General features: G+C 35.1%; 1 protein-coding gene, 1 long non-coding RNA gene and 1 pseudogene across 2 annotated transcripts; 1 reads left to right on the top strand and 2 right to left on the bottom strand.

Moving 5' to 3' along the window:
• Positions 1-136: 136 nt before the first annotated feature.
• On the bottom strand, positions 137-4,277 carry LOC133873006 (pyrroline-5-carboxylate reductase). The gene is made up of 7 exons (XM_062310709.1): positions 3,893-4,277; positions 3,752-3,800; positions 3,527-3,618; positions 3,340-3,412; positions 1,803-1,923; positions 1,491-1,596; positions 137-435 (listed from the first exon to the last, which is right to left on the bottom strand). Exons 1-7 carry the CDS (start codon positions 4,088-4,090, stop codon positions 247-249), a joined length of 828 nt encoding a protein of 275 aa, XP_062166693.1. The 5' UTR covers positions 4,091-4,277; the 3' UTR covers positions 137-246.
• A 5,006-nt stretch (positions 4,278-9,283) lies between these two features.
• On the top strand, positions 9,284-11,642 carry LOC133873473 (uncharacterized). Its single transcript, XR_009901127.1, has 2 exons — positions 9,284-9,739; positions 11,194-11,642. It is a non-coding gene; the product is annotated as an uncharacterized LOC133873473 (long non-coding RNA).
• A 272-nt stretch (positions 11,643-11,914) lies between these two features.
• On the bottom strand, positions 11,915-14,591 carry LOC133872677 (protein MICRORCHIDIA 4-like; annotated as a pseudogene).
• Between the last annotated feature and the right edge of the window lie 557 nt (positions 14,592-15,148).

Genomic DNA, 15,148 nt, shown 5'->3' with positions numbered 1-15,148 from the left:
TGTTTTATGACTCTTTTTAAGTTTGATGAAGTTGTGCGATCGATAAGCAGGAAGCAAACTGTTTTTTCACCTTTCTATAAAGCAAGCTAAACCATTAATTAGCCGAAAAATGTATACAGCCATAAGCCACAAAAAGAAGGGCCAGGAGCTCACCTATTCAAAGTTAAAGCAAATAAATAAAATAGAAAGGCAGATTCCAATGTCCTAACAGCATTACTAGTGTTGACAAAGAATAAATTGATATGGCTAGCTTTGGGACAGTTCTCGGCTGCGCTTAGCAGCAGCAATAACAGCGTTCATCAAAGTTCCACGGAATCCACCTTTCTCCAACTCATGAATACCAGCAATTGTAGTCCCACCAGGGGATGCAACATCATCTTTAAGCTTACCCGGATGCTCCCCAGTTTTAGTGACCATCGATGCTGCTCCTAATACCTGCAAAAGAAACATCAATTAAAATTCACTTGCCCCACAACCAAAGGGCACACTGCTAATGTTTAGAGGGGCATATACAAGTAAAAGCCAGCAAATCTACTCTACTTTGAGCCTTCCCCTCGCCACTCCCCCCAAAAAAATTACATATGTATAAATAAATGAAATCCTTTATTCTAGATGTTTGAACATTTCGCAATAGGCACTTGCAATGATTAGGTAATTTACTATTCTTTTTTCCTATTCCAAGCAGTCTGTGTAATCCAGTTGTTCTAGCAGACATTTTTTTGGGGAGTAAATGTAGTCTAGCTTTCAGGCCTATGTTATATATTTGGTTACAAATCAAATTCTAAATAATTCTTTGTTTTTATAGTATTCTTGATAACGTAGTAATCTGCTGCAGTTGATGAAAGAGAGTAGTAACAGTGTAACACATGTAAGATACTTCACGTAAGCTAATTCTGGTCTCAAACTTAAGAGTACACCATATATATATATTTTTGATAAGTAAAGAGTACACCATATATTTTATGACATTCTTCAACATTCTTTTCTCTTGTTATGAGTTTGCAATTTTCTTGAGATCTTCAAATGCATTATTTGTGCATATAATGTATTTTACATGACACCAACTTGTATCGCCCAATGAAAACTGCAGTTCGGCCCAACAACTTGCGCCATACATTTGACACGATCCTACATAATACACGAACAACCTTGTCCTAAATATTAATTTGACAACAAACATCTGTAAATTCAACAATTAAATCTTGATGAGTTTGGCTTTTCTGCTGCTAATGATACAAGTTTTATTTCTGGCAGACTGACAATAGTATTTGCTCTAAGGAAATCCATACTTCACTTCCAGCTAAGAGCTGTCAAAGTTACTACATTTAATGATCTATTGTTAATATCTAGTTATTTATATATTTTGGTGATTTGGAGTGAGCTTAAAAGTATCTTGCCAAGAGATCAATCAACTCCTAGTTCCTGTAAAAGCATCAGCAAACTAAATGACTAATTGAATGAGAACATAATGCCAGTATAAATGTACTTACAGTTTGAGAAGCTAGACCCAGTGCAAGTTCTCGTGGTAGACCTGCAGCCACTCCTCCATCAGCCAAAGCTTCTATGGCTAAGTATATATATGCTGGGCCACTGCCACTGAACATTTTCAGGAAAAAGAATCTACGTTAAAATAAATTGCAGCCGGCTAATCTCTGTCTCTGCAAATACAAATACATAATTTGTGCTCGCTTGATCAACCCAGGAACTTTTTTAAATAAAACTGGCTAAAACCATTGAATATAAGTTTTGTGTGGCAAGGTATTAAACAGTATGGCTCTTATGCATTCACAGATGCCATATACCTCAGACCAGTGATTGCATCAAACAATTTCTCATCGGCTCTCCACATCTTGCCAACTGATCCAAATAATTTAGCAATTAGGTCTCCATCTTCTTTTGTTGCAGATCCTCCCAAGCTCATAACTACCAAATGCAAGCAGATTAGAGACCCTTCCATTTTGATGTTTTTCACAAAAGTAGATGCAAAAGAAAGTAATGCAAACAAGAACTACAAGATTTGAAGAGTAGAAAGATTCGTGTGACAGAGGAAATGGTGTTCTTATGATCCATGTTCAACCTCTTGATAAAATGTGCAAACAAAAGGTGTTGCAGTGCGTGAGATTAGGTCCTTAGCTTTATCTCTATTCAGGATACAACAGGTGATGCCTGGGACTGGTGGAGAATTTGCAGTTTCGAGAGGAAAATCTCATCGCCATGGGAGTAGTGTGGATAGGGAGGCAGTACCACTTTATATTGTGTGGACAGCTTGGTAGAAGAGAAATAACGGTACATTTAATGATACAGAGCTTAGTGGAACCTTGATAAATTCTTTTCTGTACAATTACTGTACAACTGGTTGTGGTTTCCGAGATTCTATTACTCTTGTCATCAGCTAAGAGATTCAATGCTTTCACCTTCTACAGTAATTATATATATATATATATATATATATATATATATATATGAACAAATCTACTGTATTACAGTAATTAGCCCTTCCTCAACCTTTTTCATGTTTTTTTTTTCTTTTTTCATTCATGCTGTTACTAAGACCACATGTTGCACATATTTTGTAAACCTGTGCAAAGCAAATATTTGAAGTCTCCGTGTCAGGAAATTATTCCAAAGGTAACTAGATGTTTCAAACAAGGGAAAGGCATTGCTTGCCCTCATAATCTTTGAAAGATAACTTGTATATGAGAAACTAATGCCCTCATATTATTTGAAAGTGACACACAACGTGGCCTTCTAACTAATTACAATGAACTATAAGAATCGACCTCATATAGCAAATATCATTCATAATATACATATTATTACTCTCTATGGGCCAAGAAATGAGTACACTATTATATCCCCCTGCTCGCACATAAACTTTGAGAACAGATGATATTAACAAATGCACCCATCACGATGAGCTGCAGTGATTTCCAGGTCATAAACTTCAATACTAACAAATCCATACACAATTTAAACAGGGAAAAAGAAAATTCACTATGAAGTTAGGGAATATGAATTCGCTATGAGTATACTCAATTTCCCACATTTGTCATATGAGGCCCCTAACAAAATGCATTGCTATTTTTTTTTTATGATTTACAGGAGGCAGAATTCTAGCTTAAAAGCCAAAGGAAGGATGATTAACGAACAGGGTAAAATCAGTCATCCCAGCAAAGTTGCGGGTGCATTTGGTATTGAGTAACCTTAAACAAAAGTCAGGAAAAAAAAATTACAACTTGGTAAAACAAGAAGTATGATTTAACATGATAAATTTTGCAAGATGGAGGTGATGAAAATTATACATTAAACAAAAAATAAATATAAAAAATAAAATTATACCACTTGCTGCCTCGCCTACAGCTGATGGAGTATTTGGCATTACCCTAATAAATCGGCTTTGACCAGCCCATTCCTGAATGAAACAGATCACTTCAATGAAGTATGTAGAGTTTGAAAATTAAGAACTCAAACGTATGGTAAAAGAGTGAAATTTTCATTTAGTAAGAAAGCACTCTGTTTCACAAACCTCCAGATCTTTCAATTTGATTCCAGCAGCAACCGAAACCAGAAGCTTCTTTTCCGAAAGCAGTGGCTTCAACTGCAAGACTACATCTTTGACTGCAAAAACAGAAAAATGTGGAAATGATTATGCAATAGAGAAACTCACAACAACAGCATCTACGAAAATATTATCCATAAACGTCTAAATTTGGTTTTGATTCCTATTACTAAGAATTTAATGAAATTATACCAACTTGAGGTTTTACGGAGAAAATGACCACATCACTATCTTCAACCACCTGTCAGCATGAGAAAATAGGAATCGAATTCCAGTCTAAGAGCAGAAAAGAAAACGAAAAAGAGAGCGCGGAGGGGAAGGGATGGATGATACGTCGTCGTTGCGGGGGAGAACGGTGACACCGAAGGACTGGAAGGCGTTGCGGCGGTCGGCGTTGGAGTGGGACGTACGGATACGGGAAGGAGGCAACACGCCGGATCGGACCACTCCTCTGGAGATGCTCTCCGCCAATTTTCCCGCCCCGATAAACCCTAGCTTGTACGTCTCGCTCGGAATGGGAGCCATTTCCATTGTACGACGTCGTCGGCACCGCACGGTCTACACCACGACTTGAGAGAGGACTGAGGAGGGAATTGTTCCTTTGAAATGCCTCTTTTGGTAGACCTGTTTCCTTCAAAAGGGTCCGAAATCCGAATCCTCCAAGGCTCCAACTGACCCAGGAATCAGGAGGATCGGGTTAGCAAGTCCTTCGGTTTGGACCCCAAAAAAAACGAAATGTGATTCAAAAGATTAGGGCTCTCTTTTATTAAAAAAAAAAAAAAAAAAAAAAAAAACATAAGTTATCTTCGATAAGAAAGGATTAGCATTTTTAATCAAAAAAGAAGAAGAAGAAAGGATTAGCATCATTAGGTAGTTGATTTTATATTTATCTCTTAGCACACTTATTTTATATTGACTACGTTTTAAGTGCATTCTCATGTTAGTCACTTAAAATAAATAAAAATCATTCAAACTACTTTACATGAGTGACTGTAATAAATAAATATGAACATACTCATTTCATACTTAACATGGCATATTTTAAGTGCATTCTGATATTAGTCATGTTAAAAATAAATAAATAAAAAAATAAAAATCACTTAAAACACTTTATATGAGTGAATGTAATAAATAAATGTGAATAATAGTATTACTCTTTTACTTTAAGACAATCTTGATTCATTTGTTTTTTTTTTAAAGAATAAAAAAATCTCGATTGTCCATAAGGTTAAGTTCCTCGAAGTAAGATATTGTTTATTTTTTTTGAGTTAAATACATTTTTACCCTTTGGGTTTTAACAACTTCATTTTTTTCGTCTATCAATTTTCACTTTCGATCACATGATGTATCTTATTTATAGGCATATGCCCAAATACTACTTATACCATCTGTCGTCAATAAAACTAACGAAATTCTACGTTAAATGAATTGAAACTTGACACGTGTTATATACCTTAATAAAAAAATAAAAAAATAAACGTAAAAATCAAGAAAAATAATTAAAAAAACAAAACAAAACACATAAAACTTTAAAAAAAAAAAAAAAAAACACTAAAGAGGTGGTTGGGGGTGGTTTCCGCCACCTCTAATGGGTCAAATCCCTACATTTTTATTTTTATTTTGTCCTTTTAGCCCCTTGGGAATGGTTTCAGTCACCCCTAATGAGAACACTTACCTTTTTTTTTTTTTTTTTTTTTTTTTGAGGTGGCCGAAACCACTCATATGGCCTATAGGGGTGATCGAGCGACCCCCAAAACTAACTAACTGTAGGGGTAGCCGAAACCTTCATTAAGCCAATTAGGGATGACACAGCCACCCTCAAAGGGCTAAAAAGACAAATAAAATAAAATGTAGGGATTTTGGCTCATTGATGGTGGTTCAGCCACCCCCAAGACTAACTAAATGTAGGGGGTGGCCGAAACCAACCACAAGCCAATTAGAGGTGACACAGCCACCCCAAGGGGCTATAGAGACAAATAAAATAAAATAAAATGTAAGAATTTTTGTTTATTGATGGTGGTTCAGCCACCCCATACCGACTATAGGGGTGACCGAAACCACCCCCAAGTCTTACGGGGGTGGCCGTGGCACCCCCAAGGCTATTGGGAGTGGTTTTGAACCCCCATTTTACCATTTGGAGGTGATCAAGCCACCCTCTAAGCCCTGGGAGGTGGCTTAGCCACTAGGGTGAAAGCTCAAAGCCGGTTGGCCAAAATCACCAACCGACTCCGATAACTGGGTTTGTAACAACCAGTGGTTAACTAGCAGTTATCGGTTGGTACCCGGTTATTCGGATTGGGTACTAAAATTTAAAAAAAAATTGAATGTTTGGGCCTATTTTGAGTATTGAACCTTTTTTTTTTTTTTTTTGGCTTCTGTTAAACATTTTTAGCCATTAAAAATAATAATAATAATAATTAAAAATAAAAAACATTTTAGTCTATTTTGGCCCAATATGATAGCCACAGGCAGCACTAAACCGATGAAAGATCCTCTGCAGACTGCAATAATCATGCCAAGTATATACAGCGGGCGAAAAAAAAAGTGTTGGGCCCAAATAATTTTCAATTTTTTTTTTTTTAAGTAAATCAAGTTAATAATATTGCTCTTCATTGTAATCTTGCCAAAATGTTGACTTCATGGATAACTACATAAATATATGTATGTAAAAGTAAAACTGTGACAACTCAATCTTCCAAGTTCCAAGCATGAAGAAAAAGGCAGAATTCAGGTGACGTTACATTAGCATTAGTCCGAGTAGAGTAATACCCACTAGTGGTGCCATCGCTGTCAATAGTTTCTGCCCTCAATGTCACTTTCACATTCTGGTGCCCCTGGGCCCTGGCTTGAATACAAACAAAACATGCCCCATGCCAGGGCTGCTAAACAACCAATCCTGCACATCCCACAACACTTGCAACGAGTTCTTGTTTACCAATACAGTCTTGTTAACTGTATCATATTTATTATCTCTGTAGGAATTTAGGGTTTATATTTCAGAATTGTAAAGGAAATTGAGATGAAAACAGAATAAAATGATGAATTGATGAAGAAATTAATCGGTAATGTATTTGTATTGAATTGAACAAAAGGATAGAATTTGACGATTCGAGATGTCCGGTCTCCAGAGCATTCGAGGTGCTCAGCCTCCAAGTTTACCACAGTAAACAATTTACTAATATCATTTTCATAATCCTCCATTAGTTTATTAGGCCTTATATAGACATAGCCCTTATCTAAAGACTATTAATTGGATTGGGCTAAGCCCATTTAACCCACTGCTAATAACCCAGCTCATACACTACTAATATACCTGTTACATTAACCCAAGGCTAATTTAGTAATTTAGTAATTTTAATTCTTTAAATTTTAATATATATATATATATATATATATATATATGTGTGTGTGTGTGTGTGTGTGTGTGTGTGTGTGTGTGTGTGTGTGTGTTAAAATCCATAACCGGCGCTAGTGCCAGTTATTGTTTGGTACCCGGTTATAACAGGCCGAATTTACACCATTGTTAGCCACTCCCCATCAGCCAAAATGGGGGTGCCTTTGGGCTGTTTATTATTATTATTATTATTATTATTATTATTATTATTAGTTTTAATTTTAATTTTTTGTTTTTTTAATTATTTTTTTCTTGATTTTTACATTTAAGTTATATATATATATATATATATATATTAATAAGGTATATGACACGTGTCAAATTTTGATTAGTTTGACATCAAATTTCGTTAATTTTCTTGATGGAAGATGGACGGAGGTAATATTTGGGTATATGTCTATAAGCGATGTACCTCATGTGATCGAAAGTGAAACTGAGAAGGAAAAAAATAAACTTGTTAAAATCCATGAGGCAAAAAGGTATTTAACCCTTATTTTATTTTATTTTTCTAATTTTCAAGATACCCCTTTTATTACTTGCCATTTCACGACTAATTAGAGTATTTTTAATAACCTCATCAAATTTTACTAATCAAAATAGCTAAAAACTACTTTTTCTCTAATTTAGCCATCCACTCTTTAAAAATACATCTAGCAGCTTCACTATTTTAGCTATTCACTATCACTATTCAATTTAAATAATATTTTTCAAAATGGAGGCAGTGTGTGATGCATTATTGATAAATTAAAAAATAAAAAAGGAAAAGATAGAATTTTAATAGTATTTTATTAATTTGGTGAGGGAACAATGCAGACCGTCCACTCACCATATTTTTTTCACCAATTTCAAGGCTGCTAGGAGTCATGTTGTACATTTTCACCAAATTGATTCAGTAAAATAGCCAAACAACTATATTAGTGAAGATACCAATAATGCTCTTACTCAATTCGTAACATGTACACATAATGAAATGGAATTAGAGCCAATTGTGACGAAAAATTGGTCACGTGCCATGCACGTGATGACTTTGGCCAAATTCTCCCCATTGTATTCTTGTGGGGATAGAAAAAAAAAATTAATTTTTCTTTTTTTGAAAAAGAAAGAAAAAAATGGAAAAAACCTCCTACTCTAGGGTGGCTCCAAAGGTGGCGCCAGCCTCCTTTAGGGTGGCTTACTACCACCCCAACTGATGGAGGTGTCCACACGGCCACCCCATGGGTCGGGGGTGGCACTAGCCTCGAAATCCACTCTCACCTTTGAATTATTTTTTATAACGCAATAAGCGATATGTAATTTAGGTCAACCACAAAAATTGATTCTAAATTTATCTCAAAAATTAATTTGTTAAGTTTTAAATTTTTATGTATTTAAATTTTAAATTTATTCATATTTTTTGAAGAAAAAAAAAATGTGACATGTGTCATTATTCTATTGGTGATTACATGTGAAACGCTAATGGAATCCATAAACTGTTTTGACGGAATTTGACTGCAAAGACTAAATTGTTATTTTTGCCTATTTCAAAGACTTTTGAATTATTAATTTTTTTTGTTCCACTATGAGCGATTTTTATTTTTGGCTAACCACAAAGAATGATTTTACATTTATCCTTAATTTTTTTTTTTTTAAAAAAAATAATTAGATTTTATTTTTTTTTTTAAAAAAAAGTATTTTTCTACTGACTAATAAATCCAAAAGATAATTTTAGTTTTTTAATAGATAAAATAAGAGTATTTTTAAAATATTTTAATCAAATTTAATTTTCAATATAAAATAATGGTCAAAACAAAGAGAGCTAAATTATATCATATAGATAATTTACAAAGACAAATTACATCACATATCAGTTCGTGACTTTTATAAAGCTGTTAAGCCGTTAATATTTAACCAAAGACAATTTTGATTACATATTAACTTCCCTTTTATGACGTAGCTGATGATTAGTACTGTGGTAGTCAACAACGTGGCGTAGACGTTGTTGTGATTACCTACCCTCTTGCTTCGTCATCCATGGCGATTAACGTGTCTATGGGTAGTGATTGGGGGAGGCCACCAGCTCCCTCCCCCTTCAATAATATTAAAAAACCAACTTTCAATGCAAAAGAAGAAATAAAATAATATAAAAAATAAAAAGCGCATTGAAAGTTGATTTTTTAATATTATTGAGGGAGGGAGCCGGTCATTGGCCTCCTCCCAATCACTACCCTCTTCATAGCTAGATGAGTAATGATAGGCAGGGGCCATGTTGCCGGCCCCTGCCCGGCCCTTTCCTACGTGGAAAGGGCCATTTCACTTTTATAGTTTTTTTTTATTTATTTTTTTGAAAAAAAAAAAAAAATTCAAAATTCAAAATTTCACCAAAACAAATTCAAAACCCCTAGTTTTATCATTTCTGTTTCGCGAGCTTCCCCCCAAATTCTCCCTCTCTCTCTCCATCTACCCCAAAATCTTCCCCACCGTCGACCACCACGCACGACCCGCCACCGTTCGGAGCTCCGTCGTTCTTCCAGTTCCGGCGACCAATTTCGCACGAGCACCGTCGACCACTGCCTACTTCCATCTCCATCTCCATCTCCGGCCACTAGGTACTGCCAGGCGCCATCTCCGACGACCCATACCCAACCACCGCCTGTCTTCTAGTTCCAGCTACTGTGACCCAGCTCCGCCACCGTCGACCACCACGCACGACCCACCTCGTCGTTCTCCATCTTCGGCCAAAACCCAACCACTGGCCGTCTTCCAGTTCCGGCCCTCTTCCATCTCCTTCAAGTCTAGGTCCCCGTCAGGTATTAAAGCAAACACCTTTCCTTCATTTTTTTCCTCTCTCGGTATACTGAGTAATTAGGCTTGTTTGGTTGTCAAATATTGGTTTTCACCTTTGTGTGCCTTTGTTGCTCCTGCCTTTCTTCAGTTTCGTCCACTCCTATATCTTTCGCTTGCTTGAAGAAGAATGGTGCAATTCAGTATATAACTTTGTTATTTGTTAAAGATCTAAGGAAACCCAAAGAGAAGAACATATTCTTATAGTAAATAATTAATGAGAAGTTGTCTATACAGTATACACCCAAAATAAAAAGAAATGAAAAAAAAAAAAAAAAAAAAAAACAGATATACAACTTTGAAATCCATCACATGATGTAACCATTTAAAGTGTCCATCATATTCAAGTTAAAGATTGGATACTATGTAATATTCAAGTTAGTTTTAGCCAACTTTCTTTCATATTGAACATACATTAAAGACTTAGCCTGTTTGGTCTAATTACATTCATCTCCTTCTTGGTATGTTTGCTTTACTCCCTAAAACTGACTCCTTATCAACCAAACAGGCTAAGTCTTTAATTACATTCATCTCATACATGAACTTCACTTTTGAACTATACTGTTCATGTGGAAGAGTAGGGATTTAATTAACCAGTGCGTTCTTGGACATTGTGTTATAAATAGATGGTTGGTGTGCTTGTAAGGTTTCTTTGAAACTATTTTGCTCAATGGCTAGTTTTGTTGGTGTGCAATTTGCTGTTGGACTGTTTTTTCGTATTGGCAGTTTCTTCCTTGTGTTATGTTGGGTTGTGGTTTTCTCTGTGTTGTTGGCCTAACTTGAATGTTTTGTAGCTATCTAGCTTTTTGGTTGTGTTGCTTTCTTTATCTGAGGGACGTTTAGGGAGCTGTTTGCTTTGCTTCCCCTATATTTCTATTGTATTTTTTGGGTTTGTTTACTCATCCAAAAAACAAAAATTGATTTTATTGGACTAGTAAGGAAAAATTACGCATCCTTTATTTGATAGCAAAACTTTCATTGTTGTTAATAATTTTCTATATATATATATATATGACTGAATTGAAGTTCCCGTATGGTTTTGATAAAAATGCATATTTGGCAATTAGCATATTAATTGACTGCAACATTATGATTTGAAATATGAAATAAAATTGTTTCTCATTCAATTGATCAGAAAGGTAACTTGCAGATGATCGATGCCCATGAAAACTGTTATTTTCATTTATGAACGCACTGATTATGTCAACTATGATATGTATAGTTCAAGAGTGAAGTTCATTTTCATTTAGAAATATATTTCTTGCCATTTTCATTGATTTGAACTCTTTAATTAAGCATTTCAACTTTGAACACTTTTCCACATGGGTCCTAATTTCCTTTTAGTTTTTTATTTTCTAATTTTTATTTGTAAAAATTGATTTTTTGTTATTTTCACTTACATATTGTTCAATTCTGTCAGAGTTCAACAGAAGGGGTAGTTCAAGATTTGGAGAAAAGATGGGCTCAAGTTCAGGATAAGGTGTTGAAGCTGCAGTAATCTAAGATTTGGAGAAAAGATGGGGTTGTGAACCTAAGAATTTTGGACATGCAGTGATCTCCTGCATGCAGCAACCTACTAGGGGCATACCTAATAATAACCATCTTGCTTAGTTTTTTTTCCAATTTATTTGCCTTTACGCCTTTTATAGTGCTATAAAAACTATGCCAGTAGACTTTTTGCTTAGTTTTCATGAGATTTAATAGTTGAGAATTCATGTATTAGTCCTATCAAGAGTATAACACACTTTCAAGGTAGCAGCTTATAGATGGCTGCGTTTGTTGCTATGTATTTGCAGCCTTTTGCCCTCCGATTGTTGCTACTTTGTAGTTTGACCATTACATGATGGCTGTCTCTCAGTCTTTCACGAATGAGTTGAAATGTTGATATGTTTCCTACCAATTGTAGTTTCACAACAACAGAATTCCATGAATGAGTTGAAATTACTTGTAAAACGCTTATTTGATATTTACATTTTAGGTATGGTGAGAACAAGATTCAATAAGATTGAAGAGATTCAATAAGATTGTGGTTAAAATCTTGCTTGAAGAATTACTCCTGTAATGGTTTCATTAAATACAAAATCCAACAGGACCCATAAAACACAAAGTAGGTTCTTCTCAAGAAGTTCCTAATGATATGTCACATTTAAGGATGAGTGCAAACCCTATAAAATAGACTTAGTTTGAGTTAATTACAAAAGTCAAGGCTGGTGGCAGCTTCAACCCTTCTTGCCTTCTAGCTCCTTGAGCTTCTTAAGCAGCTCACAGTGGACTTCGGTTTAGAACCCCCACTTGGCGAACCACTTCCATTCTGATTTGTGCGGGAATTACATTTCTCTTTGCAAGATGCTAAAGATTCTTTGTCTGGAGAAACACTTGAATGTCGCCTTGCAGCATATAACCAATTTCCTGGCAGTTTGAGCCCCTAAGAAAAATACTTCTGATCAGAATTAAGTTGTTCATTGCCTCGGATTTTCTGAATACAAATAGCTGAAGAAACACACTAGTATTTCCTTTGGATTTTAATTAATCTCTGCTCGAGTCTCGAAAGCACTATTGTACGCTCAAAGCCCTGTTTGTCATGAGCTGGTTCAACAAAATTAGCTTCCAATACACCTGTTGCATAAAGAGGACAGAACAAAGAGTAAAGTTGAGTAAGTAATGACATTAAAACTTGTCAACAAATGCGAAAAAACAATAATAGATTGAAACAATACCAATGACTCCGCGACCATCGCTACCTGCAGGATTCCAGACCCTCCAGAATGGCTGATAAAAAAATAATTTTGCATGTCAAAGAAGACAACAAAAGAGAATGTAATGGACAAAAGAACACTCATAAAGCGCAATGACTTTGTAGCTCTAGTCTCAACCATGATAGCTGGATTCAATCATGGGAAAAATACATTTTCTGTAATATGTAATGGACAGAAGAACAAGAAAAACAAACCTTAATTAATCGGTTTTTATGATAAATATTGAACCCCCGAATATCAATATGAGATTTGGCATCCTTTACAAACCCAATTGTCCCTAGGGCAACCATCTGTTTACAGCATTAAGACAAAAACAGGTTATAGTAAAATGGAAGGCATGCAGGCAACTATGCTAAATCAAGTACATGAATGAATCTTAAAAATAACATTACATTTGAATCTTTTTGAAGATGCAGGGGTTTGTATGTTATCTCCTTTGCTAACATCATGTCATTCACTATGTTATGATGTTGAACATCTTTCCCACGCAAAATAATTCTGAACTTCGGTGGAAGTCTGAGATAGAGAATTGATGCGTAACTCTGGCAAAGATGAAATCCAGAAATATTGTCACTAACCATAGAAGTCATGCAAGGACTTGTACTGATAACTTCTTAAGCAAGTAAAAAATATTGCAGTTAACTAATTAATCATTACTGAAACAAAATACAGTAATAAGTTATGTTTAGTACAATATTCAGGCTAGAAACTGAAAAGCAGAAACTGTAGTTATTAGAATTTAAAACTCCAAGTTATAGTAGATTAAAGTATCCATAGTAGATTAAAGAATCCATGTGAGTGGAATAAAGACCAGATGAGAATTTAGAAGAAATTTTATTCAGTGGGGGCATTACCAATGAGTAGACAATGATGTTTCATATTAATTAAACTCAAGTGAGAAATTTATACATACCCTTAATGAGTGTCGATAAGTTAAGAAGTGTCTAGAGTTTGGATATTGTTTTGACATTTGTATGCTCTTCTCATCTTGGTTGACTCCTCTAAGTTGAATGTCCTATCACATTGAAAATTATAAATAATCAGCCTAATCAAAAATTGCTTGAACCATGCACCAAGAAAAATCCCAAGATGAAAGTAAGAGTGATAAAAACTTACATGTTGATCGGTGTCAAAATCAAGTTTAAGATTTCCTTCATCATCCTCCCAAAAGGTTGTATATAATTATTCGTGTCCCATGATCTTTCAGGGAATTGAACTACATGAAACAAAGAATGATAAATAATGATAAAATGAGAAATGTCATTATACATATCCTTTTGAAATAAATCTCCTAGTCTTTTCCTTTTTCTTATACATATCCTTCTCCCTTTGGTAAAAAAAAAAAACAAAGAACAATGGATAAAATTGAAAAAACCAAAAGAAGACTTACCTGCTTAAGAAGATCCTCTTCACTTGCATAAGGTGACCACTTCACCATGGTTGCTAAATTTCTATTCCAGTCATGCAGAGAAGATCGCGTCATCTTGTTCCACTCTGTTCCTCTTTTCCCAAAGTCAATCTTGTCGAAGCGGAGCCGAACCGGGGATGGAGAACCCCAGTGGTTGGGTTTTGGCCGGAGATGGAGAACCAACAGTGGAGTCGCGGGCTTGTGATTGATCCACGGTGGGGTTGAGGAGAGGAGAGGAGATGGAGAGAGGGAGGAAGGGAGGGAGGGAAAGATTTGGGGGGAAATGGTTTTGGGGACCAAAAAAATGGATACAGACGGTGGGGGACCTCGTTGGCGGTCGCTCTGTCGGAGATGAAAGACAGCCGGAGATCCAGACCGACGGTGGCGGGTCGTGCGTGGTGGTCGACGGTGGAAAGATTTTGGGGTAGATGGAGAGAGGGAGGGAGAATTTGGGAGGAAGCTCGTGAAACAGAAATGAGAAAACTGGGGGTTTTGAATTGGTTTTGATGAAATTTTGAATTTTGAATTTTTTTTTTTTTTTTTTTACCAAAAAAAAAAAAACTATAAAAGTGAAATGGCCCTTTCCACGTAGGAAAGGGCCAGGCATGGGCCGGCAACATGGCCCCTGCCTATCATTACTCTCGCTAGAGGCATGAAATTTTTTTTTGACCCTAATGCGAGATTGCAAAAGGCATCGCAGCCCGCCAACCCCATATTGTTCGAATAATTCTACGAGTCATAATTATATTTGTTTTGTTTCACTTTAATAGTAATGTAATTTTTAAAATTATTATTTAATCAAAATTTATTAATAATTAATTACAAATCGAATAATTTTAAAAGTTATTATTTAGTCATTTTTATGTCCTTGAAAAAATAATGTTACTTTTAAAATTAATATTGTGCATATAATTAATTAGTATTAAATTTTGACTAAATAATAATTTTAAAAGTTATATTATTTTTAAAGGAATAAAAAAATACTAAAAAAATAACTTCTAAAATTATTTATTATAATTGCAATAATAATTTTAAAAAATACATCATTATTATTAAGAAAATATGGAATTAAGCATATTATTCACCACAACAAGTCAACAATAGGTACGAAATTTTGGTAAAAAATTATTCTACCATTATCTGATAGGAAATTACGGTGAAGCTTCGGCCTGACTTTCATTAGCAAAGTGGGTCTGATTCACCTCTTCTAT

The sequence above is a fragment of the Alnus glutinosa genome, chromosome 7, assembly GCF_958979055.1.
Source record: "Alnus glutinosa chromosome 7, dhAlnGlut1.1, whole genome shotgun sequence".
NCBI lineage: Eukaryota > Viridiplantae > Streptophyta > Magnoliopsida > Fagales > Betulaceae > Alnus > Alnus glutinosa.
This window is presented reverse-complemented; position numbering and strand designations above follow the sequence as displayed.